General features: G+C 45.7%; 6 protein-coding genes across 16 annotated transcripts in view; 2 read left to right on the forward strand and 4 right to left on the reverse strand.

Moving 5' to 3' along the window:
* Positions 1–1,530, forward strand: part of LOC6540672 (serine/threonine-protein kinase N) — a 32,995-nt gene extending 31,465 nt beyond the window's left edge. For all 9 annotated transcript variants that reach the window (XM_026978894.1, XM_015159071.2, XM_026978897.1 and 6 more), the window contains one exon: positions 29–1,530. In XM_026978894.1, the coding sequence (XP_026834695.1) occupies positions 29–172 (144 nt within the window). In that variant the 3' untranslated portion in view covers positions 173–1,530. The remainder of the gene's footprint in view (positions 1–28) is intronic.
* LOC26527043 lies at positions 1,358–2,040 on the reverse strand. Its single transcript, XM_026978900.1, has 4 exons — positions 2,036–2,040; positions 1,894–1,978; positions 1,692–1,842; positions 1,358–1,630 (listed from the first exon to the last, which is right to left on the reverse strand). The coding sequence occupies exons 1-4, from the start codon at positions 2,036–2,038 to the stop codon at positions 1,528–1,530; spliced, it is 342 nt and encodes a 113-aa protein (XP_026834701.1). The 5' UTR covers positions 2,039–2,040; the 3' UTR covers positions 1,358–1,527.
* A 5,041-nt stretch (positions 2,041–7,081) lies between these two features.
* Positions 7,082–26,670, forward strand: LOC6540586 (locomotion-related protein Hikaru genki). Of its 2 annotated transcripts, XM_001970297.3 has the most exons (9): positions 7,082–7,552; positions 18,662–19,795; positions 21,427–21,651; positions 22,444–22,541; positions 23,115–23,189; positions 23,618–23,954; positions 24,345–24,833; positions 25,121–25,303; positions 25,636–26,670. In XM_001970297.3, exons 1-9 carry the CDS (start codon positions 7,423–7,425, stop codon positions 25,842–25,844), a joined length of 2,880 nt encoding a protein of 959 aa, XP_001970333.1. In that variant the 5' UTR covers positions 7,082–7,422; the 3' UTR covers positions 25,845–26,670. The 2 variants fall into 2 exon arrangements, with proteins under 2 accessions (XP_001970333.1, XP_015014561.1); XM_015159075.2 differs by lacking the exon at positions 23,115–23,189.
* Positions 9,938–11,979, reverse strand: LOC6540615 (probable cytochrome P450 4p3). The gene is made up of 8 exons (XM_026978387.1): positions 11,761–11,979; positions 11,483–11,683; positions 11,349–11,430; positions 11,187–11,287; positions 10,852–11,122; positions 10,582–10,799; positions 10,211–10,525; positions 9,938–10,152 (listed from the first exon to the last, which is right to left on the reverse strand). The coding sequence occupies exons 1-8, from the start codon at positions 11,957–11,959 to the stop codon at positions 9,992–9,994; spliced, it is 1,548 nt and encodes a 515-aa protein (XP_026834188.1). The 5' UTR covers positions 11,960–11,979; the 3' UTR covers positions 9,938–9,991.
* LOC113564052 (cytochrome P450 4p1) lies at positions 12,342–14,481 on the reverse strand. The gene is made up of 8 exons (XM_026978386.1): positions 14,283–14,481; positions 13,987–14,187; positions 13,851–13,932; positions 13,696–13,796; positions 13,358–13,628; positions 13,084–13,301; positions 12,718–13,032; positions 12,342–12,657 (listed from the first exon to the last, which is right to left on the reverse strand). Exons 1-8 carry the CDS (start codon positions 14,479–14,481, stop codon positions 12,497–12,499), a joined length of 1,548 nt encoding a protein of 515 aa, XP_026834187.1. The 3' UTR covers positions 12,342–12,496.
* On the reverse strand, positions 14,709–17,069 carry LOC6540629 (probable cytochrome P450 4p2). Of its 2 annotated transcripts, none has more exons than XM_001970300.3 (8): positions 16,759–17,069; positions 16,481–16,681; positions 16,345–16,426; positions 16,168–16,268; positions 15,841–16,111; positions 15,563–15,783; positions 15,187–15,501; positions 14,709–15,128 (listed from the first exon to the last, which is right to left on the reverse strand). In XM_001970300.3, exons 1-8 carry the CDS (start codon positions 17,045–17,047, stop codon positions 14,947–14,949), a joined length of 1,662 nt encoding a protein of 553 aa, XP_001970336.2. In that variant the 5' UTR covers positions 17,048–17,069; the 3' UTR covers positions 14,709–14,946. The 2 variants fall into 2 exon arrangements, with proteins under 2 accessions (XP_001970336.2, XP_026834186.1); XM_026978385.1 differs by having other exon boundaries at positions 14,963–15,123; positions 16,759–17,065.
* Positions 26,671–27,164: the final 494 nt, after the last annotated feature.

A 27,164-nucleotide genomic window follows, 5' to 3' on the forward strand; every position in this document is an offset into this window, starting at 1 on the left:
TTTAACATTGTTTATAACTGCCTTACAGAACCACTTGGAGGATGTGTCAAACTTTGACGAGGAGTTCACGTCAGAGAAGGCGCAGTTAACACCACCGAAGGAGCCGCGACACTTGACGGAGGAGGAGCAGGTGCTCTTCCAGGACTTTTCATACACGGCCGAATGGTGTTAGGAGCTCGTTGTTAGTTCAAAGGTTTATCAATGGGCCTAGCCCGATCCTTATAGCCTTTGATTTTTGCTATTACTTGTGTACGAAATTGGTTTCGAGTAATTTTACTTGGCTTAGTCGATGTGAGTTCAATATTTATACATGAAGACAGCATGATCATACAGATACAGGACATATATATTTATAACTATATCTATATAGGAAATACATCTAATATGATACAACTTTTGAGTGTTGCTCACTGGCCGAGAGACCAACATAAACCAAAATACCTAGTTGTCCACATTGTGGAAAAGCAAGCATTTGTCAATCATCCATGCAACCGGTTCAGCATACAGTCCCTAGAAATCATCCCATATTGCCGTTGCATTGTACAGCATATAAAGTTGTTTCCCTTTCCAAAACACGAGAAAGCATTGAATAGTCTGACAACCCTTAGGAAAGCCTTATACGCAAAGTTGTAGTTTTGGAAGCCTTTTTTAAGACCGGCTACAAATAGAGTTTATAAATGAGAAGTATGTCTATACCCCAGAGCAATCATTGCAACTTATTTTCATAATCAACATACAAGAACAAAAATATATTTTATACATATATTGCATGCACATCCCAGGAATCGTCTTGCTAAACGAGCTCATCTTCTATACGACATATTTATCTAGTAAAGTGAGAGAAAGTGAAATATTTACAGTTTTATCAAGTAAGCCCTGTAAATTGCCTTGCGCGTTTTATCAACTCCCCAGCCCATTGCCCGAGTTGTGTTATAATTTTAACATATTTTTTACGTCATATACACACGCAAACATTTGTTATTTATTATTATTATAACTATTATACAAGAAACTGTATTGCTTTGAGCATTTTTATTCGACGGTAGATCGATGATTGTGAATGATTTGTTTGCATGCGCGGTATGCTTTAAACCATATAAGAGGATCTGAAAACAAAATACCGCTCAACGGGATAGCTTTTGAAAATTCCATTGAAGAATGGCATGCAACCAGATTGTTGTACTTTTAAGATCTATGTTGTATTTAATGTAACTTTTAGTTCTATTTAAGCTTGTAATAATCGATTATTGAAACGTAGTCTAAGCTATCATTATGTGAAGATAATTATTGATAATTACAATTATGATAACGATTTTGCACACCTCATGCGAATCGAAACGAGTATAAACAATGCAGATCTTCTATTGTCATTTTTATTATGATTATGCTCACAACTTGCGGCGATAATCATCGATTTATTTTTAAATCTGTAAAGTCGGATTGGTCCACATCCTGTCACGTTTAGTTTCAAGTTGTGACTGTAATTTATATATATGATATGATTTTAAATAAATGTATCTATCGCTATTATTCAACTGCAGTTTTTGTCGACTGGTTTTCGCTGAGATCTTCGCTCATTTTATAATACAAAATATTGGCGGTATTATCCACAATGGCTAAAAATATGTTGCTGCTTGGGAATAATGGGTTGAGAATGTGAATATAACTTTAAGGATTACTTAAATACCCACCGCTCTTTCAGATTTTCGTGTAAAGATTTTATTATTCTGAAGTCGATCGCCTTTGTGTGCAGAACCGGTACATAAACTGCATCGTTTTTTATTAAATAAAACACTTTTAGGTTGGGATCATAGTTCGGTTGAAAAGCGGCGCCTTGTTCTTCTAATATGTAAGAATAATTATTAAATTGAAAATAAAATATGCTTGCCTTACCATTTTTTAAGTCGTCGTATATTTGAAAACCCAAAGCTGCGGTCAACTCATCGGGGCTTACAGTTGTGAAGTCACTGAATTCCAGCTGGAAGTCGAGCAGTTTGCATTACAGTTTGCGAGCAGCCCGTGATGGGGTATTTACCATGACTAAAATCACAGTGACTGAATTCAGATGCCCTTATTTTCGAGGGTGCTTATATTAAGTATTTATATTAATTTCCGCGATTTAACAACAATTATATAAATAGCAATTACTTTTAATCAAATCTTGGGTTCCGCGTCTGGTTTACAACAGCTGTTGCGAAGCGCTGCCAACTGCGCGCAATGTTAACGTAATGTTGTGTAGTGCTGTAGGGAACCGAAATGTTTGAATGTTGGCGCGATTTTAATATATTTGAATATCAAGCGACTTAAAAGTAAATAAAATATGAAAATACAAAATTAGGACGCCGTTTTGGAAAGAAACCATTTTAATGCTGAGATGTGAAAAGCGTACAAACTGACCATCTGCTAAATGCCTTATCAAAGCATAATCTTTGTATGCAGACATTGTCTTTGTCTAGACAAACTGGCAGCGCAACTTGAGTCAGCGACAGCCAGAAACGCCCGACCCCCAGGATCCGCAACGACAAGTTCTGTGTACGAAGACAGGAAAGAGGCAGCAAATTATGCTAAGTAGATGCAGTTGGCTGGAGAAGGGGCAGCAAGATGTGCATGTGGAGCCGTCTCCAAGCCATTTTCCAAGCTCTCTCCGGAGTTTCCCCAGACCCTCTACGTCTGGTCCTAGTGATAAGGGTTTGGCAGCCGCATCCAAGGGATTTCCACATGCGCATATCAATGGGCGTCTGCGATAAGCAACTTATGCTTACTGAAATATGGAAAACAGTCATCCGCTGCCCCATGCCAAATACAGTAGTACTTATTTTGACATAAAAATGTATGTTTTTGATCACAGTTGAAAATATGTGCAATGGCAAAACTTTTTAATTTCATATTTGAACTTAATGTACACCGATTTCCTGACATTTCACACAGGTGCAAAAAGACCTTGATGCTTTTACCTTTTTGCTATAGGAAGATAATTAATTAATCTGAAATGCCACACATATCAAAAGAAAACGTTAATTTTGGGAATGTAATACATATTAAAATATGCTTTGAAGCTAACTTTTAATACATTGGATTTGAAATTGTGGTATTGAAACCTTCACTTTAGATGCAATTTTCAATTTAGCGAGGCTCGACTGCGGTTGGGAGCTCGGTCAGAAGTTTTGCAAGGATGCCAAGGATATTCAATTAGGCTGCTCGATAGGGGGCTGTGTGTACCTGGGAATCAATGCGAGGAAGCAAAGTTGCTGGGACTCCAAGCGAGTCGAAGCCATCGCAAACTGGCAACGTAAACCAGATGTTGCGGTGAATGGCCATTATGGAGCTTGTCAATGCCAGTTGGCCAGGAGAAGGGCCGGCGGGAGCTGAAGCGAAAGGGGGCAAGTCATCCGAGGCAATTACACTGGGACGACAAGGACACCGAAGGCAGTTGCTACTATAACACCCACACACTCATACCCACCCCGCTGTGCGTGAGGTTACTTAATGCTGTTTACTGGCCAAAGTTTGCCCTGCCATTGGCCATTGGCCATTGACCACTGGACGGAACTGGCTTGAGCCCGGGACTTGGCCACAACATTACTTGCACTGGCTGGGTTTTATTCTCGCCATAACCATTGCTCCACGCAAATGGCCCATTGAAGCATTTATGGCCAAGTTCCATGCGTCGGCATTCCTGCTCCCCGTCTGCATTCAATTGCTGTATCTCACTGGCTTTAATTAGCAATGTTCTTATAAACTCTTTAGCCAATACTTTTATATGTGAAACACTTTAAGATTGGAGTCCTTCAAGATGTATCCCATTTGTACTGTAAGTAACAAATAAAAAGGTTAAGCTCCTTTAAATAATGCAGGGTTAGCTAAACTTTTGCCAGCTTGCATTTGTACCATGCAAGTTTTTCATTTCCCAATGCTTTTGGAAAGCGTTTCTGCACCAATGAAGGGTCGTTGTTGTGGCTCGTTGCTGCCACTTAACGTGCGAGTATGTGCCACGGGTTCACACACATCCCCACCTCTACTGGCTACTCTGACCTCTGACCGCTGATGCAGGAGGTGGCTGCGGTGGCGCTGCCGTCGAGGGAGTTTTAATCGAGCAAACTGCTACTGCACCTGCGGGATCAATTGAGATTTATTGCTGGGTCGTGTCAGTTGTGTTTCGGTGCTAGGGATTCCATTTCCGTTTCCGTTTCCACTGCTACTTCTGCAGTCGTGCACATTTTACGCTGCTGCCAATGGCAAGCAATTAGACAGTTATTTAATTTGCAGCGGGAATTTCCATCTGGCACTTCGGATTAGCCCACTGACCCGGCTCATTAGGCGTTTTGGGCAACCAAACCGACAGCTGCGGTTAACTTTGGCCAGCAGAGAATGCCGACTAGTGTCGTTTGGAATTCAATGAGAATATGCCCTAATTACGACCGAAAAGTGGAGAGCCCTTCAATCACTTTTGCCAGATGATGATTGTGTAAAGCCAATATTTGCATCGAAACTGGAAGTCCCAAATAATTTGTAGCTGCGATTTTCGCAGATTATATTCGAGTGTTCGTGTGGGCCGCTCTTTAATGACATTTTGAGCGTCTTAATGACTTAATGGCCCCTTGGTCGTCAAAACGCTTTTGCCGCATCATTGGCAATGCAATTAACTCGAGCATTTGCTGGTGCCCGCTTTTTGTGTGCCAAGTGTCCTGGCGTAATTAGTTGGCCACTTCCTCGCCGCCTTCGCATCCGCTTGTCTGCGCGAGTCCTTTAATGGATTCCGCCTCTGACTGCGCGCGAAAATTCATTAAAACTCGATAATTGCATGACAAGACAAGATCCCTGAACTTGGCCATCGGGCGCGAGTCCTTGTTTATCCCTCGGCTCACTATCCGGCAAATGGCGTTAAGAACCAGTTGATTTACTTGCGATTGGGATTCTTGTGCGTTCGGTGCACTGTGCAAATCAAATAGCCAAATAATAGATAATAATATTACATTTTATTGATTGCAGTCAATTGTCATGTAATTATTTTTGGATCGGGAAAAGTACATACATATTATTATAAACAAATTGTTTTTGAGCACTTGAATATTGAGAACATTAAGTGCGAACTAAGGAATACATTAATTTAGGCTCGCTTTTGGATGCATTCTAAAGTAAATTACCTGAAACCATCATTACATTGAAATGAAAAGGAGATTATTGAATTTAAAGGGAATTATAACAACGATTGGATGGTTAGTTACGTAATCAGCTGCCAAGCTGACCAAAACAAATATTCCTTTTGCATGACTTACTGCGCACATTACAAATTCGTTCTTCCGAAATGAGGATTTGGTAAGCCATGTGTATGTAATATAAGTTTGTTGCGTCTGCCCTTTTCGCAGACAGTAAGCAATTGTCTTGATTAAATAATTAAATCTGCCGAACGCAGATGAAAGGCAACGGGCACTTTGCCATAGAAAAGCTGCGACCATGTCAGGTGAACGCATTTCATTGGCGCCCAGGAAATCATTGGTTATTAGCCTTCGGCTTGTGGGCATCGAATTGAGTTGGAATACCAGAGATGTAATTTCAGCCTGCGGTTGCAGGGCAGCAAATTGAATTTGGCTGAGGGCAGGATAAACGTGCTAAACGTATAAATTTTCAGCCTGATTGCATTCCAAAGTTTCGGGAGAGCCAGGACGGCATGCCAGAAATTATACACAAAAGATAATGCCGCTGCACAATTGGATTTTCAGCTGAGGGGGAGAATGCAGCACACAAACATTCATTTTCCACTCGACTGGAGTTGAGCGCGTTTCGCATTCGCATTCGGATTTCGTATTTCGCATTTCGCATTTCAGCAAAATTTCAAAGCGGCAGACAAGAGCCACCCAGACAGTATTGTTACGGTTTTGGCCAGCACCAACCTGAACATCCAATGAGTGACATTTATCTTGCGGGGCAACCAGGGGCGTCCTGTCGGAGCATTCATTTGCGTAATTAGTGGCCAAGTGGCATCCGCAACCTGGTTGCCAAATGGCATTTGGCTCCGGGCGCAGCAGAGGCCTCGGAATCACCGCAACTGCTGCTTGATTATTGGCCAGGAGTAAAAGGAGAAGCCGGCAGACAGGCGACGTCAGCACAATTGATAGCATACTTCTCAGGGCAGCTGAAGCTGAGGAGCAGGCGCTCCAGGTGGGTGCCTTGCAGACCACTTGGCTCCACTCCTCTCCGCCCAATTTGAGCTTGTAGTGAATGCGGAACCCCACTTTAATGATATATTTATAATAATATAATTGGCTGCTGCATTTTCAATTTAAAATCCTGATTTATTCAAGATTTTTATGCTGAACATTACATTCAAAATAATATGATCCACCAGTGTGATTTGGGTACTTTGACTCGATAATTTGCCTTTTACTGTTAGTTTAATTGTATACAAGCAGCTATACATGCATGTTTACATAAAATATTACTATATTAAATATAGTTTTCTATTCAAAGCACACGCCTTGTTGTGGATATGCGGAACTAAGTCTTGCGCCTATATCATTTTCAATTGCGGTTTCCCATAGAAAAAGTAATTGATTTTCTGCAATTCACTGCTCCAGTAAGAAGTATCTGAACTAAGGAAGTATAATTAAATTAGTTTTAAACTGGAAACTAACCGAATCAACGTGGCCAGCAAGCGGAAAACTTCATTTGTAGCTGGGGATTGGCCACGTGAGTGGCGGTGTTCTCTGAGAGGTTGGGGGGTTGGGGGTGGGCAAAAGGAAAGCTACGTGAGAGTTACAAGGGCACGCACACAGACACACATCACACATACAGGCACAGCGAAAAGCGAAAGCGGCGAGAGAGGAAAATCGGAAAAGAGGAAAACAGCAACAGCAACAGCAAGAGCAACACCGACTAAGCAAAACATGGGCCAAACCAAAACAAAAACACAGGATTTGCCGGCAAAATGCACGTGACACAACCTTTGGCGAGCTTCGTCGAGTGTGATCCTTCGTCGAGTGCCGAATGCAGCCGAATGCGGCCGAATTCAGCCGAACGAAGCGGAGCCGAAGCTGCGCAGAATCCAACGAGCGGTATAAAAGCGAGACGCTCGCAGAATTCGGGGCATTCGATTGTCGTCGTTCGAGAGAAGAGGTGCCCAGATCCGAGAAAATAAAACTCCGCAAAAGACTCAGAGTAAAAGTGAAACTTTAAAGCCAAAAGCACAAACACACGCGCACACGGTGCATACAGTTTGGCGCGAGTGTGGGTGACTGCTGGCATGCCAGTGTGTGTGTGAGTTGGCCAAGTGGATTTCTATTTTTGGCACATTAAGAAGCCAACGCGAGAAGTGCAGTGGTGTTAGCTTCCGTGCTATTTGAAAGGACTCATCGAATTAAACAAACTAAACAAACGAAACAAAACAACGCCGAAGCTCTGGCAATCTCAATCTGATCCTTGGACATGTGGAGCAGGCAACGTATGCGCCATAAGCCGCTTTGGGCTCTAATATCCTTGACCGTTTTGCTGCTGGTCCTGGACAAAAGCAATGCCAACACGGAGCCCGTCGAGACCAGCACCACATCCGAGCCAGGTGAGTCCTAATTGCTCCGCACACACGTGGGCTTCCTCCGTTTGACCTTCACTCGCTGGGCGGACGAAAATAAATAAATAATAAATTGTTATGAGCTGCCTCGAACTCGGTCACTTTATTAAATGGCCTTCCACGCATCCATGGAAGGCGCCCAGCTCCCAGCGCCCAGCGATTATCACACACGCTCGAGCAAAAAGGAAATAAATCCGGAGTGGAAATGATTCCGGAGCGGGAGGGGAAGCTGCAGAGCGCAGGAGCAAATAACTGGCAGCAAATGAAATATTTCACGGCATCTGCGGCACAAAGGCAATCAAAGCGAGCCGAGAGCCCATGGGCAACCTTAATCCCAATCAGAGTCAACAAACAAGCAAGGGCACCGCGAAAAGGGGCACTGCGGAAAACATTGGACAAAAATGAGTAATAAAAACTATGAATCCAGTAAGCATTTAATATTGAGCTATAAGTGACGAGCTCATTCAGTTTCCTTATTCAAAGCAAGATATCATGGAGTCCTTAAATCTACATCATATGCAAAAGCAAGCACGTACTTTATTTTGCCAGTGAAAAAAAAGAAAAAGAATTCGAGCATGTATAGGCTGATTGAAATGAATTTAGTACAGCATTTAAAGCGAATGTATTTCATCCATTGTACACGATGTGCAAGTATTTGACCTTTATTTCGAGGGTATACGATAATTTATTACTTACGAATTTGAATAAGCATGCAAGCTTGCACTACTCTGCAGTGATTTAATCAGAAGACTAACAGCTTTACGCAACACATTTAACAAAGGCTAACCATACTCACATTATTTCCATGTAAAATAATTAATAATGAACCACACTTAAGAGGATACTCTTGTTCGTAAGAGCTGCGGTCCTGCGGAAGTTCCCAATCGTTTCTCTCAGTGCATCAGGGCATGGGGAAATGAAAGGTAGCTCGAGCAAACGGCAATTGCACGAAAGCCCGTAATGAAGTATGGCAGGCCGTCCGAGGATGGTAATAGAAATTAATAGCGTCATGTGTGAGTTTTGCGAAAGGGAAGGAAAAACCGGCCAGGGAATGGGCGGATATGGGGTAATGGACAGGGGGCTAGCGGATGAAGGGGAGGTGTAAAGTGCCCGACAGCGACACGCAGATGCGCATAAAGTAATTAATTCACTCTGCCTCCATCGGCATCGCCATCCCTCCAGTTGGTTGCCTCCCGATTTCCCTGGCAAACCGACAGGAGCAGCTGTTGAGCTGTTGAGCTTTTGGGGTTTTCGTCCTTCAGTCAGGCAAAAGTGCGGCGCACTTTTCTTTTGTGGCGGAAATTGCGACTTCTTGTTCGGCTGTACAAGTATTTCGACTTTTGATGCGCAGTTTTAATGTTTTGGCAGTCAGTCAGGTGAGGGGTGTAAATTACGCGGGCAACCTTGAGCTGGGGACCTGGTCCTGGCCGATTCAGTTTGCTGAAATCCAAGCGTTTGCTCGGCACATGTGAGCGCGAGGGGAATTTAATTTACATGGCTCACAAATGGAATCCATTTAATGTTGACTTATGGCGACGAAGCACAAGCGCACAGAGCACTGATGAAATATGCAGTAACCGGAGTAGCAGCTAAACCAGAGCTGCCTTTCACCCATTTCCATGTGCTGTCCCATAAATCCTGGGCCCCCAGGATGGGGGCAGATGAAGATGCTGGAAAGAGTTGGGCGCACACTAGAAAATATACGTTTTCGATAATTCTTTTGAACACGCCCCGTAGACCACAGAAACCACATATGAAGGACAAGCAAACGGCATCCTCTCGAAACGGACTGATATCGATATAATTATTTTTTAGAATTTAAAGGCAGCTAAAGGTGGCTAGAACTATCCAAAAGGCGTCGCAGTTCTTTCAGTGCATCACACAGAGTGCATTTTGCGAGCCCATGGTCACATGTCTCTTTGCCACATTTTATGTGCTTAGAACAAAGCTGAGTCTGCATAACACATGCAAATGGTATAACTGAGTAACGAACTGTCAAAATCGCAGTTAAAGCAAAAAGGAGTCAGTGGAAAAGGGCTGCAGCCTCCGCAGGAAGAGAACCAAATGACAAAAAGTCGCCAGCGCATTATGCATTTGCATTGCCATATATGTGAGCTAAAGGACAGAGATTACTTGACTTTTCCTGGCTGCCTCGAAAATAGGAGGGAGGTCCTACTCCCCTACTGTGAGGGAAATGGGAGTTGGAATTGTAATAGCTGCTGGAATAGAGGAGAACTGCTCCTGCCCGCCAGGGCATGAATGATTTATAGGGCGGCAGCTGTCGAGATGCCAACGATTATCGGCCATAAGCCAGTCACAGGACATTTTTACACCCAGAGAAGAAAGGAGTCTTTGGATGAAACTATTGTTCATTGCACTTTATGACTAACAGAGTTGCGTGAATAAATCCATTTCCTTAAAGCTGCTTCATTTTCTTCTCAAGAGCTTCACGTGAATCTGCTTCTGGGTCCGCAGTGTTAAGCCAGTTTGAAACACAATACTCTTTGGATCAGTTTGCGGCAGAATTTGGAACTGCTTCAGAACGGCCACCATTAGGGTTTTCATCTCCTGCATAGCAAATTTTTGACCTACATAGAAGAGTTATACATGACCATTCCATTGGGGAAAGCGATACTACATATGTACCTATGCAATTTCGCTGGCCAGCACTAAATGGAATATAGGCGTAGGTGTGACGGCTCTGCGAGTTTTCGGGTAGGAATCTCTCCGGCCGGAACTCTTCAGGCGCATCCCAGTACTCGGGATTGCGATGGATGTCGAAGATATGAACAGCAAGCTGGGAACCCTTGGGGAAGATGAGACCGTTGGCCAGCTCCGTTTCCCGCGTGGCTTCTCTACCAATGGCGGGAACAGAGGGATACAGGCGCATGGTTTCCTTGATAAAGTACTCCAGGTTCTTCAATTTGTTCAACTGCCCGATGTCCAAGTTGTTTAGCTCATCTGCAAGATTTTATATGCTTATTAAATCGTCCCTTGAGTAATTCCGCTCAGTTAACCATCTATGTGTGCTTGGATCTCTTTGAAGCATTTTTCTTGCTCGTCGGGATATAAAGACATGTTCATTAGGCCAAAGATGAGGCCAATCGATGTCGTGTCGTAGCCCTCAAACATCAGAGTGTCCACCTCCTCACAAATACCAATGTGATCGATGAGGCCATCCTTCTCAGCACGAATAAGGGTGTCCAGCATGGCAAAGCGCTTTTTAGTTGTAAATCTGAAGTAAGCGGTGATTTAGTGGACTCTTGGAAGACTGCCGGATGCATTACAATTCATCATCAGCGGCCTGGGTGTTGCGTCTGTCATCCATGTCATCATTTAGCTGATCTCTCCTCTTGGCAATGATCTCGCTTGAAAATCCATGGACCACGTCGAGGGCAGCAGCGTAATCCTTTTCGGCAAACATCTTGAAGAGTGTATCGCTCCATAAAAGTGGGTTACTCATGCGACGAATGAAGCATTCTTCGATCTGACTGAAGTTCGCCCGGTATCGATCCCCCTTCTCGGCCATCTCGTCCAGCTTAACGCCCATGGACGTCTCTGCAGATATGGATATGAATACGGATTTATTTTGAATACATTCTCAAAGTTCTTTCGATCTCACCACAAATACTGTTGAGAGTAAATCTGGGAATCACTTCGTTCAATGAGATGATTGCCTCATCTTTGTCCTTGAATTGCTGTAGGAACTTCAGACTCTCCGTTCTGGTGTAATTAGTTTGGCAAGTTCTTTGAAACAGTTATTAAGTTAACACTCAAAACTCACATTAAAATATCCTGGAACTGATTTAAAATGTTGAAATGGAAAGTTGGGGTGAGCATCTTCCGCCGCGCATGCCACTTCTTTCCTAAATAGCTCGATATTGAAAGGGAAATGAAGCAATGCTAAGCCAAACTAACCTGTGGATGTCAACAACCCAGTTCTCAGAAATGGATGGAGGAAATAGTAAACCATTCCCTTGTTTATTAGATTTGGATCATTAAGCACATGCTCCGCATTATCCGCATCTATGACATTGTAGATGGCAGTTCCCATTGCGTATTCGACGTAGCTTCTGCCCAGTATTTTCGCACAGTCACGCGAGTGCTCAAAAATTCCAGCTGAGCGTTTAATTAAACACAGCAGTGAGACGATGGCATTAGCATAGATAAGCCAGCAAAGCCCCCCAATAACTCACAGTGATCTTTGCCATACAAGTCGAAGCTGTTGGCGAATATAGTACTGCCCTTTACGAAGGGAGCAATGCTTTCCGGGGGCTGTCCATTCCTGGTTCGAATTCGCTTGGCGAAGAAACCAAGGATGCAGTAGTTCCTATTCAGCCTATAAATCCATCGCAGCAGCACAATAGAAGCTCCGACGAGCCACAAAAATAACATTTTTAGACAACCGCATCCGCGTAAATGTCGCAACCAACTGATCACTGAGATCTCTAGCAGCCGGTTTTGCAAACAAACAATACCGGTATAAAAGCCGAAACTGATTAGATAGATTGCCTCACACACATGGTCGAGTTCGCAAGCGAGTGGCATGGTATGGTATGGGTTCGGTTGTTTAGGTACACTGAAGAATATACTGTTCTAGTTGTCTAGGTACACTGAAGAATATACTGTTCTAGTTGTCTAGGTACACTGAAGAATATACTGTTCTAGTTGTCTAGGTACACTGAAGAATGTACTGTTCTAGTTGTCTAGGTACACTGAAGAATATACTGTTCTAGTTGTCTAGGTACACTGTAACCATTCACTGTTCTAGTAACCATTTTATAAATGTACTCTTCCTCAGTTTATTGAAATGGGTGTTTCAAAATGAGCAAACAGCTTTGCGAAATATGAAATAATGAATAACATCGAGTACAAGCTCAAGTTAGACTGAAGTTTATAATTAAGTGATTCAATTAATTATTATGGCCAAGCTCACTTTCGCCTCACGAGCTTCACGCGAATCTTGTTCCTGGTGCGCAGAGTTATACCCATATGGAATACAATCTTCTGCGGATTGATAGCTTTCACAACCCTGAACTGCTTCAGAAGGACCACCATGAGCGTTTTCATCTCCTGCATGGCATACTTTTGACCTGCAAAATAAAAGCACTGATTAGGAAGTCAATGGATGGAGACAAACGAGCCGCGCTTACCAATACAATTTCTTTGCCCAGCACTGAATGGAACATAGGCGTAGGTGTGACGGTCCAGGACATTTTCGGGTAGGAATCGCTCTGGTCTGAACTCTTCAGGGGAATCCCAGTACTTGGTGTTGCGATGAATATCGAAGACATGCAGGGTTATCTGCGCGCCCTTGGGCAGGATCAGTCCGTTGGCCAGCTCAGTTTCCTGGACGGCTTCACGACCCATAATCGGTACCGAGGGAAACAGGCGCATGGTTTCCTTCATGAAGTACTCCAGGTACTTGAGCTTGTTCAGCTGGCTAACATCCAAGTTACCCAGGTCATCTGAAAACGTTCTCATCAGAGGTTTCCCAATGCTTTAGGCACTTGGCTTACCGTCTATGTGCTCTTGAATCTCCTGGAAACACAACTCCTGCTTGTCAGGGTATAGGGACATGTTCATTAGGCCAAAGATGAGGCCAATCGATGTCGTGTCGTAGCCCTCAAACATCAGAGTGTCCACCTCCTCACAAATGCCAATGTGATCGATGAGGCCATCCTTCTCAGCATGAATAAGGGTGTCCAGCATGGCGAATCTCTTCTTTGAGACAAATCTAACTTACATTCGTAAGTATAGTTAACTTGCATGTTATTAGGCCAATGTACATACCCATCATCATCAGCGGTTTGGGTGCTTGGACTTTTGTCGAGCTCATCCTTTAGCAAAACCCTCCTTTTGGCAATAATCTCGCTTGAAAATCCGTGGACCACATCGAGGGCGGCGGCGTAATCCTTGGCAGCAAATATGTTGAAGAGTTTGTCGCCCCAGAAAAGTGGGTTACTCAAGCGGCGAATGAAGCATTCCTCAATCTGCCCGAAGTTCTCCCGGTATCGATCGCCCTTCTCGGCCATCTCGTCCAGCTTTACACCCATGGCGGTTTCTGAAGATGCGATATACACATGCATTTTAAGGGTGCATCAATGAACTTAAGGTGCTGGCTAACCCACCACAAATGCTGTTTAGAGTAAATCTTGGAATAACATCGTGTAAGCACACGGTTATATCATCTTGACCCTCGAACTGCTGCAGGAACTTTTGACTCTCCGTTCTGAAATCGGAATGCCTCAGTTGCTTAAGGTTCAATAAAATGGAGGCATCTTACTTAAAGATCTCCTGGAATTGGTTCAGTATGTTGAAATGGAATGTCGGGGTGAGCATCTTACGGCGAGCATGCCATTTCTTGCCTGTAATAAAGGAGTAGGAAGAAAGCCGAGTGATGGATCGACATCCCAACTTACCAGTCGATGTCAGCAAGCCCGTCCTCAAGAATGGATGCAGAAAGTTGTAGACGAGTCCCTTGGTTATGAGATTGGGATGATTCATCACATTTTCCGCGGTTTCCGCATCGATAATGTTGTAAATCGCAGTGCCAAAGGAATATTCTATGTAGCTAGTACCCATTTGCGCAGCTCGCTCACGCGAGTGATTGAAAACACCAGCTAGACATGCATTAATGTACGTTCACAAAGATAATAGCTTGGTTATATCAACCAAATGGGGTCAAAGTTCGAATGGGGCCATTTCCACTACTCACCGTGATCTCGGCCATACAAGTCGAAAGTATTGCCGAATATGCTTTTGCCTTTGGGCGTGGGAGCGATGAGCTCCATAGGGGTTCCATCTTTCGAACGGATTCTTTTGGCGAACAAGGACAGGACGTGGTAATCCTTGTTCACTCTGTAGAGCCAGTGCAGCAGCGCACTTAGGGCCAGAACCAGCCACACGACAATCATATTTTCACAACCGCGTTGTCGGAACTCCCATTCCACACTGATTGCACCGATCGCAGGTTTCTATCTTGGCAGCTGTACTATCAGTCGGTTTAATAGCAACAATTACATATGTATATAAGCTGCCGAAACTAGATTAGATTGCACATACTTATATACATACTGATATATTTGCGCTCGACTAGCTCCGATTTGTGATCGAGTTCACATATCATATCAATAACATGGTGTTCGGTGAGTTTGTTTTAATGAAAGCTTAGCAATGTTACATTTGACTGTAGAAAAACCGGTTAACTAAAAGAGTGCACTGCACTATTATCATTGACATATTTTCTGATTTATTCATTGTTAACTTTGGCTTATTATTCTTCTTGCTGCGAGGGTTGGCATTGAAAAGTCAGGGCCAATTAGCCATTTAATATCAGCGAAGTACTTAAATCTACTTGATACTTAGCATAGTGAATATCCTTAAATCGATAATGACTGAGCGCAATTCCGCCTCACCAGCTTGACCTTTATTTTATTTTTAAAGCGCAAGGTTATGCCCACTTGAAAGACAATGGACTTGGGATCGATAACAGGCAGGATCTTGAATTGCTTGAGGATGACCACCATCAGGGTCTTCATCTCCTGCATGGCGTACTTCTGGCCTTTGTGGTTCATAGATGACACATATGAGAACCGGCATTTTGAACACTTTTCACTTACCTATGCAGTTCCTTTGTCCAGCACTGAATGGAATGTAGGCGTAAGGATGCCTTTTCCGGCTGTTCTCGGGTAGGAATCGCTCTGGGCGGAATTCCTCGGGCGATTCCCAGTACTTGGGATTGCGATGGATGTCGAAGACGTGTATATTAATCTGAGAGCGCTTCGGCAGAATTAGCCCATTCTCTAGCTCCGTTTCCTCGAGTGTCTGACGACCCATAATGGGAATCGATGGATACAAGCGCATGGTTTCCTTTATGAAGTAGCTCAATTGGTTCAGTTTACTTAGTTGACTGAGGTTCAGGTTGCTCAAGTCGTCTGGAAAGGTGCGGAAATCGCAATCTATGACTCTCACATTTACATCAACGGACTGAATTACCGCGAATATGCTCCTGGATCTCCTGGTAGCAAAGTTCCTGTGCATCGGCATAGAGGGACATATTCATCAGGCCGAAGACCAGGCCAATGGAGGTGGTGTCGTACCCTTCAGCCATCAAAGTGTCCACCTCCTCACAAATCCCAATATGGTCGATTAGGCCATCCTTTTGGGCGCAAATCAAGGTGTCTAGCATGGCGAAGTGTTTCTTCCTAACCACGCATCTGGTGTTCGGAAAGGGTAGCTTATCAGTAAGAAAACTAATTTCCAAATTAGCTCACATGTCATCGTCAGCCGTTTGAGTGGCTCTCCTACTTTCCAGCTCCTCTTCCAGTAGAATTCGGCGTTTCGCGATTATCTCGCTGGAAAATTCGTGTACCACTCTTAGGGCTGCGTTGTACTTGTGTCCTGCGAAGATGTTGTATACGCAATCGTCCCAATAGAGAGGGTTTACTATGCGCCTGGTAAACCCCTCGTCGATTATGTGAAAGTTCTCCCTGTAGCGGTCGCCCTTCTCTGCCATTTCATCCAGTTTGATTCCCATGGCAGTTTCTATTTGGAAAATCACCGATTGTTAATGGGCACGCAGATATGAAAGGTATAAGTACCACAAATGCTGTTCAGGGTAAATCTGGCTATGTGGTCCCTCAAGGAAACCACACATTCATTTTGTCCCTCGAAGTGATTAACGAATTTCAAGCTCTCCGCTCTGTAAAAATGCATAGTATGTGCAATTCGATAAGGAAAATAACCCAAGTTGAGGCAAAGATTTCAGTTTCACTCACATGAAGATTTCTTGGAACTGGTTCAGTATGTCCAAGTGAAATGTCCTGGTGAGCATACTGCGTCGCGTATGCCATTTCTTTTCTGCAATAGAGAACTTTAGAATCAGCGTTTCCTTTTTAAGTTTTCCATTCTCACCTGTCGCTGTTAAAACGCCAGTTCTCAGGAAAGGGTGTAGAAAGTTGTATATTACGCCCTTCGTTATCAGATTGGGGTGGTTCAGTATGTGCGCCGCATTATGTGCATCTATAACGTTGAAGTTGGAGAATCCCATCGAGTACTGCAGATAGCTGTTTCCACTTTTCCTCGCCAACTGGCGCAAGTGAGTGAATACTTGGTCTCATATTGCGAATCAAACAGGAAGGAGAAGTCTTATAGTGATAGAAGCCTGATGTCAAAGGTCGCCACCTACTCACCAGAGTCCTTTCCGTACAGATCGAAGCAGTTGGCGAACAGAGTTCGACCCTTGGGCATGGGAACTAGGCTGTCCAGCGGTTTTCCGTCCTTTGTTCGAACCCGCCTGGCGAAGAAAGCGAGGATGTAGTAGTCTTTGTTTACCTTGTAAATCCAGTGGACGACCACACTCATGGCCACGGAGAGCCACAGAAGCCAAATCATTGTGGGCGAACTGGCTCGGTGGCCTTCACTCTCAGCACTGTTTTGGTTTTGCTCCCCAGCTCTCGATCCGCGTGAGCTTTTCACCATCAGCAACACAGAGAAGCGCCCAGCTTTGATTAGATTAGGATCTATAAACATATACTCGTGTGAATCTTTGTCGCTCAGCTGGTTGATATTTCAGCTCACGTTCACCCAATAAGCTTTTCATTGGTGTACAATTTTAATCGATACGCCAGACATTCAAATTTGTTTAAGCTGTTTTGTAAGTCTATGTGCACTGGTAAGGAAAAACGTCTTTTTATTTATTTTTCTCAAGCTGATGCACATGTGAAATTTAGAGACGACAATTGGGAATATAAAAAATTTAATTTATCTGATTTTACTGGTTTTGGTGCCAGTTTCTATCTGCACGCTAAGCAAAGCTGAGAAGCGGGTATCTTATAGTCGAAGAACTGACTCTTGTCTTGCATTGAAGTCAAATATCTTTTGTAGCAGTAAAAAAAAGGTTTTTCAACTCATTTTTTCAAGTTGTTACATTTAGTGGCAAAGCAAAGCTTTTGGGGGCACTTTAATCAAACAATCCCTATATCAAACTGCGCAATTGAAAGCCTCAGCTAAGAGATTATATACTTAAAATGTAATGTTTGGTAACTAAACTAAACATTTTGCGTAATAAAATGATGCAATGCATTGCACTACTTTCAGGGAGATACCTCATTCAGCTACCACTCTCGTTTTAGGCAACTTTAAACTTTCCCAAGATTAAATTTAAAAAGCTAACTTGTTTCTTCCAGCTTAATCAACTGAGTGGCAGTGTCCGATGGTCACAGCTCATTTTACTTTGACACTCTGTTGCATTTGCACGGACTGCTAATTGGCGATTGCCATTCATCAATTACAGGACATTCTGTGATTTTATTTGCTATGCCATTATACATTACTCGACCTACTTTCCGACAAAGTGCATGACACGTTGCGAACAAAAAGAAAAGTGGAAAGCGAGAGCTGGGCTGGGAAAACTTTAATTCCGCCGTCGGCGATTACCGAAGGCCGCCTGGAGTTGGAAATGGCAGAAAATGCTGCCACGACTTTAGCTCTCCAGCTCTGCAGCCGACTGAAATCCTTATTTTGATTCCGACTCTGACTCTGTTTCCGCTCGAGTTGCTCCTGGCCCCCACCTCCCATGTAAAATTGAAACTTGAGCAGTGCGTTTGGGCCACGACCTTTACCACCGCCCACTGCGCCCCCTGATTACTTGCCTGCATGCCAAATGCATATTGGAAATTTGCAATTTCGATGGCACTCAAAGTCTGGCGACGTCAAGTGGAAAGTTCCTCCCAGCCAGGCCAAGTTATCAAATTAGATCACATATGAAATATTTATGGCAAGAGTTTCTGGCAGACTTGAAATTGCATTACCTCCAGCCAAGCCAAAGTCTTGGGTGAATTCGTTTGGTAAGCTCCATCAGTGGGCAGGCAACTAGCGATTATTGAATGATTTATTCAAAGGATTGAGACATTGTTGCCTCTGCTACACAATTTCATTAGATTTAAATGGCAATTTTGTGAGCCTGAGCTTTTAATTATTAACACAGTATTTACGCCAACATTAACTACATTTTTCCCAATAACTATATTAAGGGACAATATTTAATAATGTGTGCCACTGTTCATATTTTCCGCTTTCATTATCCATCCGCAGATGCCTCGCCAGGCTGCCGGGCGCCGGATGTGCGCTTCACGATTGTAAAGCCGGAAGCGACGACGGAGCAGCCGCTGGCTAAATTCGAGACCACGCAGATCTACCTGCCGGAGGACTTCACCACGGCGGATGTGGAGTTCGTGGACTCGGTGCCGCGTAACCCCAACGAGAACCATGCGGCCGTAATCAATCCGTATTCGCTGGACTTGGGCGACGACCACCTGCATGTGGGCGATGCAGCCGCCAGCTTGGTTGGCGACGATGATCTGGGTGACGATGACGAGGACCACCACGGGGACCCGGAGGATAAGCGCTTAAATGCCAATCGCAAGCAGGGAAAACGACGACGTGCGGGTTCCGGCCGTCGGCGCAGGATTGAGAATGAAAATGGGCAGACAGGCAGGGGTCGTGGCAGTCGATATAAGCGGCATGCCATCCTCCACGACACAGAAGCCTCACCGGAAACGGATCGCTGGGCGGGCAGCAAGCTGGCAGCCGAGGGAGATGTGTACTATGTCCATATAGCTGATATTCTGAAGAGCCGTGAGCCAAATCGCGAGCTGAAATCCAAGCTGCACAAGCTCAAAATGAAGGCAAGACTAAACAAGTGCCTGGCGGAGGGTGGCAAGGAGAAGTGCACAAAGCTCCTCAAAAAGAAGCCCAAGAAGAAGGTCGTCGACAAGGAGCAGTCGCTGAAGAAGGAGAGCAAGTTGCCCAAAGCAGAGCAGTCCAAGAAAAAGGTACTGGAGAACGGGCAACCGCCAAAGGAGGACGAACTGGAACTGGGCCATCCGGAGTCCACTGCTCATCACCGCCGTCGCGGGGACAGTCACGCTGCAGAGCTCGACCAGCGTGACCGGAGCCCGCGTTGGCGTCGCCGGCGCAGCACCGAGTTCAAGGGCGATCTCGGCCAGCTGCCACCGGAGTCCGGAATCGGGCCGGAGCCGGAGCCGGAACCGGAACCGCTAGCGGACCAGGAGGAGCTCCAGCAGTACGGAAATCAGTCGAGCAGTGCACGAGTGGCCCTGTTGTGGCAACGTGTTAAGCGCAAGTCCGGCAAGACCACGGGTGCACTGAGCCGTCCGAAGGGTGGTGGCGACTCCAGCTCCAAGACCACCAGTCGCAAGGACAAGGGTGAGTGTGCGCCCGCACGGCGGCCAGACACTGGCAATGCCACAGTGCCCAATGCCTTTGAAGCCTTGATTTGCCGTCGCTGTCGCTGTCTCGTTGTCTGTCTGTCCGTCCGTGTCGCGCCGTCCGATCTCACGGAGATCCCACGGAGGTCGGAGTCCACCGCCCGGAAATCCCTTGCAAAGGCTAAAGGTCGCCAAGTGGCAGTTCCAGTTAGAAGTGGTCCGCTGCAAGCCCAAGTCTGTTAACTGTTGGGTCTTTGGAAACGCGCTCAAAACTTGTTGCAAATCTATTTTAAGACTGTTTAAATATTTTTAACTCTTCCATCAGGATGTAATTGCTTTTATCTACACAACACTTTTAGTTAGCCCTTTTAAATGCATATATTAGAAGCATATACGAAATCAAGTATACGCCCAGTTAGCCATTGAACAGTGAATAGTGAACCCCATGCCAGCTCCGACTCCCAAGCGGCTGGCCAGCAGCTCAGGCGCCTCACCATGCCCCAAGCTTTATAATGTGGCAACATTTTGACAATGTCTAGCTGCGAGTATTGAAACGCTTTTGCAAGGGCATTTCAGCCAACAGCAGCACACATGAGTACACACGAACACCCAAACATTAACGGAAGTTGAGAGCGGAGGACACACCGAACTACTCGTAAAAGCTAATCGCAGTCACAGCCAAAGCCACAGCCATCGCATCTGACCATAGCATCCTCTCCAGCCATGGCTCATCCCCCAGCAAAATCACACCTGCACCTGCACCCAACTCCCCACCGAAACTCCACCTGTCCTGGCATTTTCCACCCTCTCTGACGGCTTTTCATTACCCCATTTCCGCCATCGGGCTGCGTGGTTTATTTGCCAGTCCATATCTTTGTCGTGGTTGGAGTTCAGAGTTGAGAGTTGTCCGTTGTTGGCCCTTTGTTCTGGCCGGAATGATTTTCCTTTGCTCCTTTGTTTGCCTTGGGCTTCAGCTGGGGCTCCTTTGTCCGAGTCCTGCTCCGCATCCTTTACTGTTTTTTTCAGCTGGTTTTTTTTTCTATTTTCTATTTTCTATTAGCCAGCATAATATTATCTTTGGTGTTATCTCTGCCTTTTCACATCTCCTTATTTTAGTGCCGGCTTTTGATGGGGTTTCTGGGAAATGAAGTTGTATCCTGTTAAGTGGCCACTTCGCCAGCCTTCTGGTTTTCTTTTAATGCATATCTAAGCACTTGGAGCAACCCATTGAAGTTTTCAGCCGGCAGCACTTTTCGCACGTCTCGTGGTTTCTCGATGGCTTCTCCTTGGCTTAATGTGTGTGCCCAAGGGCGTACTCGAGGATTTTGCAGCGTCTTTCGCACTTTCGGCCCAACTTGGAGTCGAGTTTTGGGTCAACATGGATGGGCATTAAGATCGCTCATTGTCCACCGACACTTCATTAGCATACTCATCTTCATCTGCATCTGCATCAGCATCTTCATCTGCATTTCATTCGCATGCCGTTCAACGGCTCATTAGATGCTTGCTCTATTTGCTCTATCCCCCTCTGAACGTCTATCTACCCCTCCCCTGTTTCTTGGCATGGTACATTGCCCATCTCACGACGCCCACACCTTCTGCTCTTCTCGTCCCGCCTCGAAAATCCAGGTATCTACGACGAGGAGGCTGGCTACACGCCCTTCCATCCGGACGACCCGGAGTTCGACGAGGAGGAGGAGGAGGACGAGGAGGTCGACATCCTGCAGCAGTTCACCGAGGTTTCCGAGATCCGCTTCCCGGGCGAGATCGGACCCATGGGCGATCGGCGGCTGTGCAAGATCCGCTGCGTCAAGGGCAAGTGGGTGGGTCCGTTGTGCGCCACCAACGAGGAGGGTAAGTGAACTACTCCCGCCTCCAGCCACTCACGCCCACGACAATGCACCATCAAATATTGAAGTATTGACATACACACAGATACTTAGTTGCAGTTGCAGATACATAGCTCCAATTACAGGTACACTTAAGCCACACAAACAGTTTCGAATTCATTTATTTACGTGCGCAAATAAAGACTACACAATCAGTACACAAGCGAATACAGCACGCAATCCGATTGTTGTTTCATTTTAACCCAATTAATATGCTCGCCAATTAAAGTTGCACGGCGAAATGGAAACGTGCGTCGTTACTTTATGCACTTTAATTTTCCATCAGAACATTACTTTGCACGCCATTTTGATTCCGAATCCGTATATCTAACCTGAAAAGAAAGAATTGATGCTATACCTTGCATAGCAAAGCAAAAGGTGACATTAACTCATATTTATAGGATTGTTAACTGCTCTGTACGTTCTGCAGTTTTAAAAATATTTTTTTTTAACATTATATTATACATATCACCTCATGAATCTTCAATTTGCATCATCAATTATATAGGAACTGATATACTGCAAGGTAGTATACACTTTGCAACAAAAAACCATAAGTTTAAAGAAAAGTTTTCTTAATATATGACATTAGCTACACCTCTGAGGGCCTCAAACACAATTTTTTAGATGACTTGGTTCTTAAGTTGCCCTAGAACAACCATAGAACCACGTCACACACTAAACATGCTGGCTAAGAATCTGTACAAGTAAACATTTGGTATGATATTTCTCCTCCCTGCGGCGTTGTAATCCCTAGACGATAATGGGAATGTGAAGTTTCAGCCGCTCTACAAAAGCTGCCACGTGAACCGGATACCATCGCACTTGCTGCTCAGCTACCGCAACATTTCAGTGGTAAGTGCTTAGAGGCCGAAGATCCCCGGATCCTTGGGTCAGCTGGCTGCCGCACCACCACCACCACCACCACCACCACTACAGCACAAGAACACCTACATGCAACGCACACGCACACACCGGTACACCCAGAACTCGTACATGCATACGTTTTGTAGATTTCCGGAGATTTCCCGCGTTCATGTCTATAACTCGACTGCTTTTGCGAGGGGATCTCAGCCCAGCTCAGCTCCGATCTCGATCTCTATCTCGATCTCTATCTCGATCTCGATTTTGATTTCGATCTCGACTGCGACCTTGATCTACTATCTCTCTCTCTGCCTGCGCCTCTGCTTGTCTCTGTCTTCTCTCACCTGTCTATCGCTCTATCCTCATCTCAGCCTGAAAATCTCACCTAATAAATCTCAATATCGTAATACGCAATATCGCAATATCGCAATTTCGCAATATCTCCAGACCAGCGACCAAGCCATCTGCATGCCGATGCTCGAGCGAAATCGGGCGAAATACAAACGAAAACGATTCTCTACAGTATGTGTGTTTTTTGGTACTCTCTGATTCTCTCTCTTGCAGACACCGATCCCACCAAATCGCGGCTGGCGTAAAACGCGATTATCCAAATCGACACTTCTCTCAAATACAGAAATTGTGAGTCGTCGTAGTAGCTGTGTAGTATTGTGTAGAATTGCACCCACAAGAAACCCACAGGCCAAGCACCAACACACACAAAACACACAGATACCACCCCCAAACACCCACCAGCAGGGAGCTAACAGATAAAAGATACAGTTTGCCAGATGCAAGATACAACAAACCAGATACAACTACCTACACTCAGATACTCGCACACGGAGAATGTTGAATGCGAGGACTGCACGCCAGAGCGACCTGCGCCACTTTCCCAGTTCGCGGGAACGTCTGATTATTTGATAACTTTCTCCACTTTCTCTCTCTCTCTCTTTCTCTCCCTCTTTCTTCCTCCCTGTGCCTTCTCTCTGCCTATCCCCTCCACCAAAATACGATGTGCACCCTTTCGCTTTTCCTCACCGCTTGCTTGCGATTTGCCCCTGGTCCAGAATGTGGGATGGGATCTGCCGCACGGACACTCGCTGCAGGCGCGCTGCCAGGAGCTGGGCATCTACAAGCTCCTGGGAGAGTCCAGGGTCCTCTGCTCCAACGGCTTGTGGGCACCGCGGATGCCCAGCTGCGTGCCCACCACGGTGCTGACCAACTACTCGGAGGACAGCGCCCCCTCGATCCGCATCAAGATCTTCAACGGCTCCCATTCCTTTGAGCCCTCCGGCGTCATGGCCGTTCCGCCGCACAGCACAGTGCTCATGGACTGCATGTATCCCAGGGTTAGGGGCACTCCGGAGTGGAGCTGGACCAGCTGGTACATGCAGTATTCCACAGGTAAGCCGAGCGCCTATTGCTCCTCTTAAGGGGAGCGATTAGACGCTAGCAACAGGAGAGGTGTTTAACTGGGTGTTTCGACTATCACATACCTGTTACTCGGGGAGTGCGAAAAAACGAAGATGTGCAAAAGAGAAAGAAGGACGGGCTAGTGATCCAAATACTTTATATTGTCGGAAACGCTTCCTTCTGTCTGTTACACATCTTTAACAAGTCTGGTATGGCTGAGAGAGTTGACTCTAGGAATAATGGGTATGCAAACACTAATGAGTAAATAGGTGTTTCAACTGCTTGACAACTCATGATCAAATCTCAGATCCTACCCCGTGTAATAATTTGAAAGCTGCTCTGAAGGCTATAATTCAGTAGAAATACCTCTCCCCTTCACAGGATGGTCTCCCGCCCAGGAGGAGAAAGCGGTGCGCTACCGGCTGAGCATCAAGAACATCGAGAACAACGACTCCGGGACCTTTACCTGCACCTCGCCGCGCGGACTGACCAACAGCATTGCCGTCGTGGTGGCCACTTCGACGTGTCCGCAGCTGACAGAGCCGCTGGCGCCGCTCAAGCTGCGCCTCGAGGGCAACAAGCTGGGCCAGCGGGCGCACTACGAGTGCCCCGAGGGCTTCCGGCTGGACGGCGCCTGGAACGCCACCTGCCTGGCCTCCGGCAATTGGTCATCGCCGACGCCGACCTGCCATGCCATCCAGTGTCCGCGCTTGGAGCTGGACGACCCGCACCTCAGCCTGATCGAGCTGAACACCTCGGCATGGGGGCGGGCGGTGTTCAAATGCCAGTGGGGCTTCAAGCTGACCGGACCGGCGCAGCTGGACTGTGAGCCGTCGGGCGTCTGGAGTGGCCCCGTTCCTCGTTGCAAAGGTGAGCGATCGGGGACTTTTGTGGGCAGTACTGTGGGCTCGACACTTCCTTGAGCAGGCAGTAAGCTAGGAACCTTTCGTTAGGAGTTTTGTTTTGGAATCCAAAGTTCACATAATCTCTCATGGAGCTGTCTAAACTTATGCAACCAGAAATCCCGATTTTGAATGCATACTTTTCGACACTATTTCAAATTGCTACAAATTCTGCTTACTAATTTTCCGTTACTAACATTCGTACAACATTCGTTTGCTGCTGGTGCGCCGCTCCGCCGACCGATCCCCCCGCAGTCATCCAGTGCGTGATGCCAGTGGCGCCGCTCAACGGGCGCATCGGAGGCACCAGCCTGAGCCAGAGGCGCCTCACCGTGGGCGCCCTGGTCACGTTCAGCTGCAACGACGGGCACAGCCTGGTGGGCGAGTCGAGCATCATCTGCACGGAGAACGGACAGTGGTCGCACTCGCCGCCTTTTTGTAAGTAGACCCGCTACTCACCCACACACTCACTGACATAGACACGTATATGTATATGCGTGCGCTGCCGGAGATTGAGAGATTGCCGGCGCACCGCACCGCTCCACCGTTCCACCGTTCCACCGATCCTCCTCCTCCTCGTGGGCCCGCTCACAGATCAACCCAATTAATGACTCTTGTGTTGTATTTCCGCCGAACAAACGACCGATTTCGATACCGATCACGAATCATCATTAACATACCTGATACCTGAAACCTGAAATCTGAAACCTGAAACCACCTGATACAATCCGTACACGCATGTCATGCCCACTGACCATCCACGATCTCAGGCAAATCGCAGTGCCCCTACCCCGGCGATCCGCCCAACGGGCTGATAGCGCCGCTCAAGTTCAACTACGACGCCGGAGACTACCTGAGCGTCCAGTGCCGCCCCGGATTTGTGCAGAGTTACGAGGGTCCGCCCGAGCGGCCCAAGTGCCAGCCGGATGGCCGGTGGTCCGGTCCGATGCCCAAGTGCAAGAGCTACGAGGAGGTGTAACCTCGAGGACCTCCACGACCTCCGGGAGCTCCAGTTCCTCCAGGACCTCCAGAGATTGAAGCCAATTGAAGCCAAGGATTCGCCGCCAAGTCAGCATTACGGGTCCTCCATCTGAGCGGATGCTGTAATTCCGAATGCAGATCGAAACCGAGTGATATTTAGATTAACTTAGTGAGAGGTATCAAAATTAATAGATATTTTATCAGATAGGTTCAATTCAAATCATTGTCTTTCTGTGGCCCACGAATCTTTCAAGAACTCTCCTTTCGAACGCTTTTGAAACTATGTACTCTAATAGATCAAGTTGATCCTGCACACCTACAGATATTTGTTCTTCAGATTGATAAACTTTGCGCTTGCATTTCATTACGAAGTATCCTTGTGCTAACACTAACTATTTAATGAAATATATAATCAACATCTGCGTACAGGTATTTATGTATTACGTATTCTGGTTGCAACTAAAAGTTACATAAATGTAAATGTTTAAACGAAAACAAGCGGAAAACTTGCCCACAGTGCGAATAAAACTAAATATATACGAGTATATAGTGTATACACAGATTAACATTCTATTCCACCATATAAATGTATTACACTGACAGAAATGCGGATTGCAGCAGCAGTTGCTGGACGAGTGTTGATTAGTTAGGAGCTAGCAAATGCCAAGCTAAGTGGCCCTTTAAAGTCATATCCATAGACGATTCCCTGAAAGCCAGAGGAGCACATACTCGTATAGGTATTGCATTGTGTATTGTGGGCAGCTGCAATCCTTGTGTAAAGTAAAGACCGTTTTAAATAAAATACGATATTGTGTAAAATGCAATTCTCGGCCTTAAACTCTTTCGCCTCCTGGCTGTGGGACTTCTCTGAAGAAGTAATGTATCCGTAAGCTCCGCGAAAGTGTGCCAAGGAAATCCATGTGCACGTGTTTCTCTTTCGCCTAAGCCAGCTGCTAATGCGAGCACAGGTGCCACATCCCCTGCAGCGGCCACACACACAGCAGCAGCATCTGGAGCAACTGCAGCATCCACAGCGGTAGCAGCTACACCAGCAACCAGAGCAAACAGTTACTTCACAGGCGTGTGCTGCACTGGGAAAAACGCTGGGAAAGAGTGGGAAATGCTTTTAAGCTTGGAATGTTTAATCTTCTTTCCTAATTTCCATTTGATTTTGATTTACTTCTAAGCTGCTTTGGATTTTTGTTGCAAAATTTACATTTAACATTCTGGTGAAGTTGTGATAATTTCATTTGCGCTACACTGGAAAATTTTGTGCTGTGCACTCCACCATTTCCGAACAGCTGAATGGCAGGGCGCA

This window comes from Drosophila erecta, unplaced genomic scaffold (genome assembly GCF_003286155.1).
Source record: "Drosophila erecta strain 14021-0224.00,06,07 unplaced genomic scaffold, DereRS2 tig00000055-arrow-pilon, whole genome shotgun sequence".
NCBI classification, from domain to species: domain Eukaryota; kingdom Metazoa; phylum Arthropoda; class Insecta; order Diptera; family Drosophilidae; genus Drosophila; species Drosophila erecta.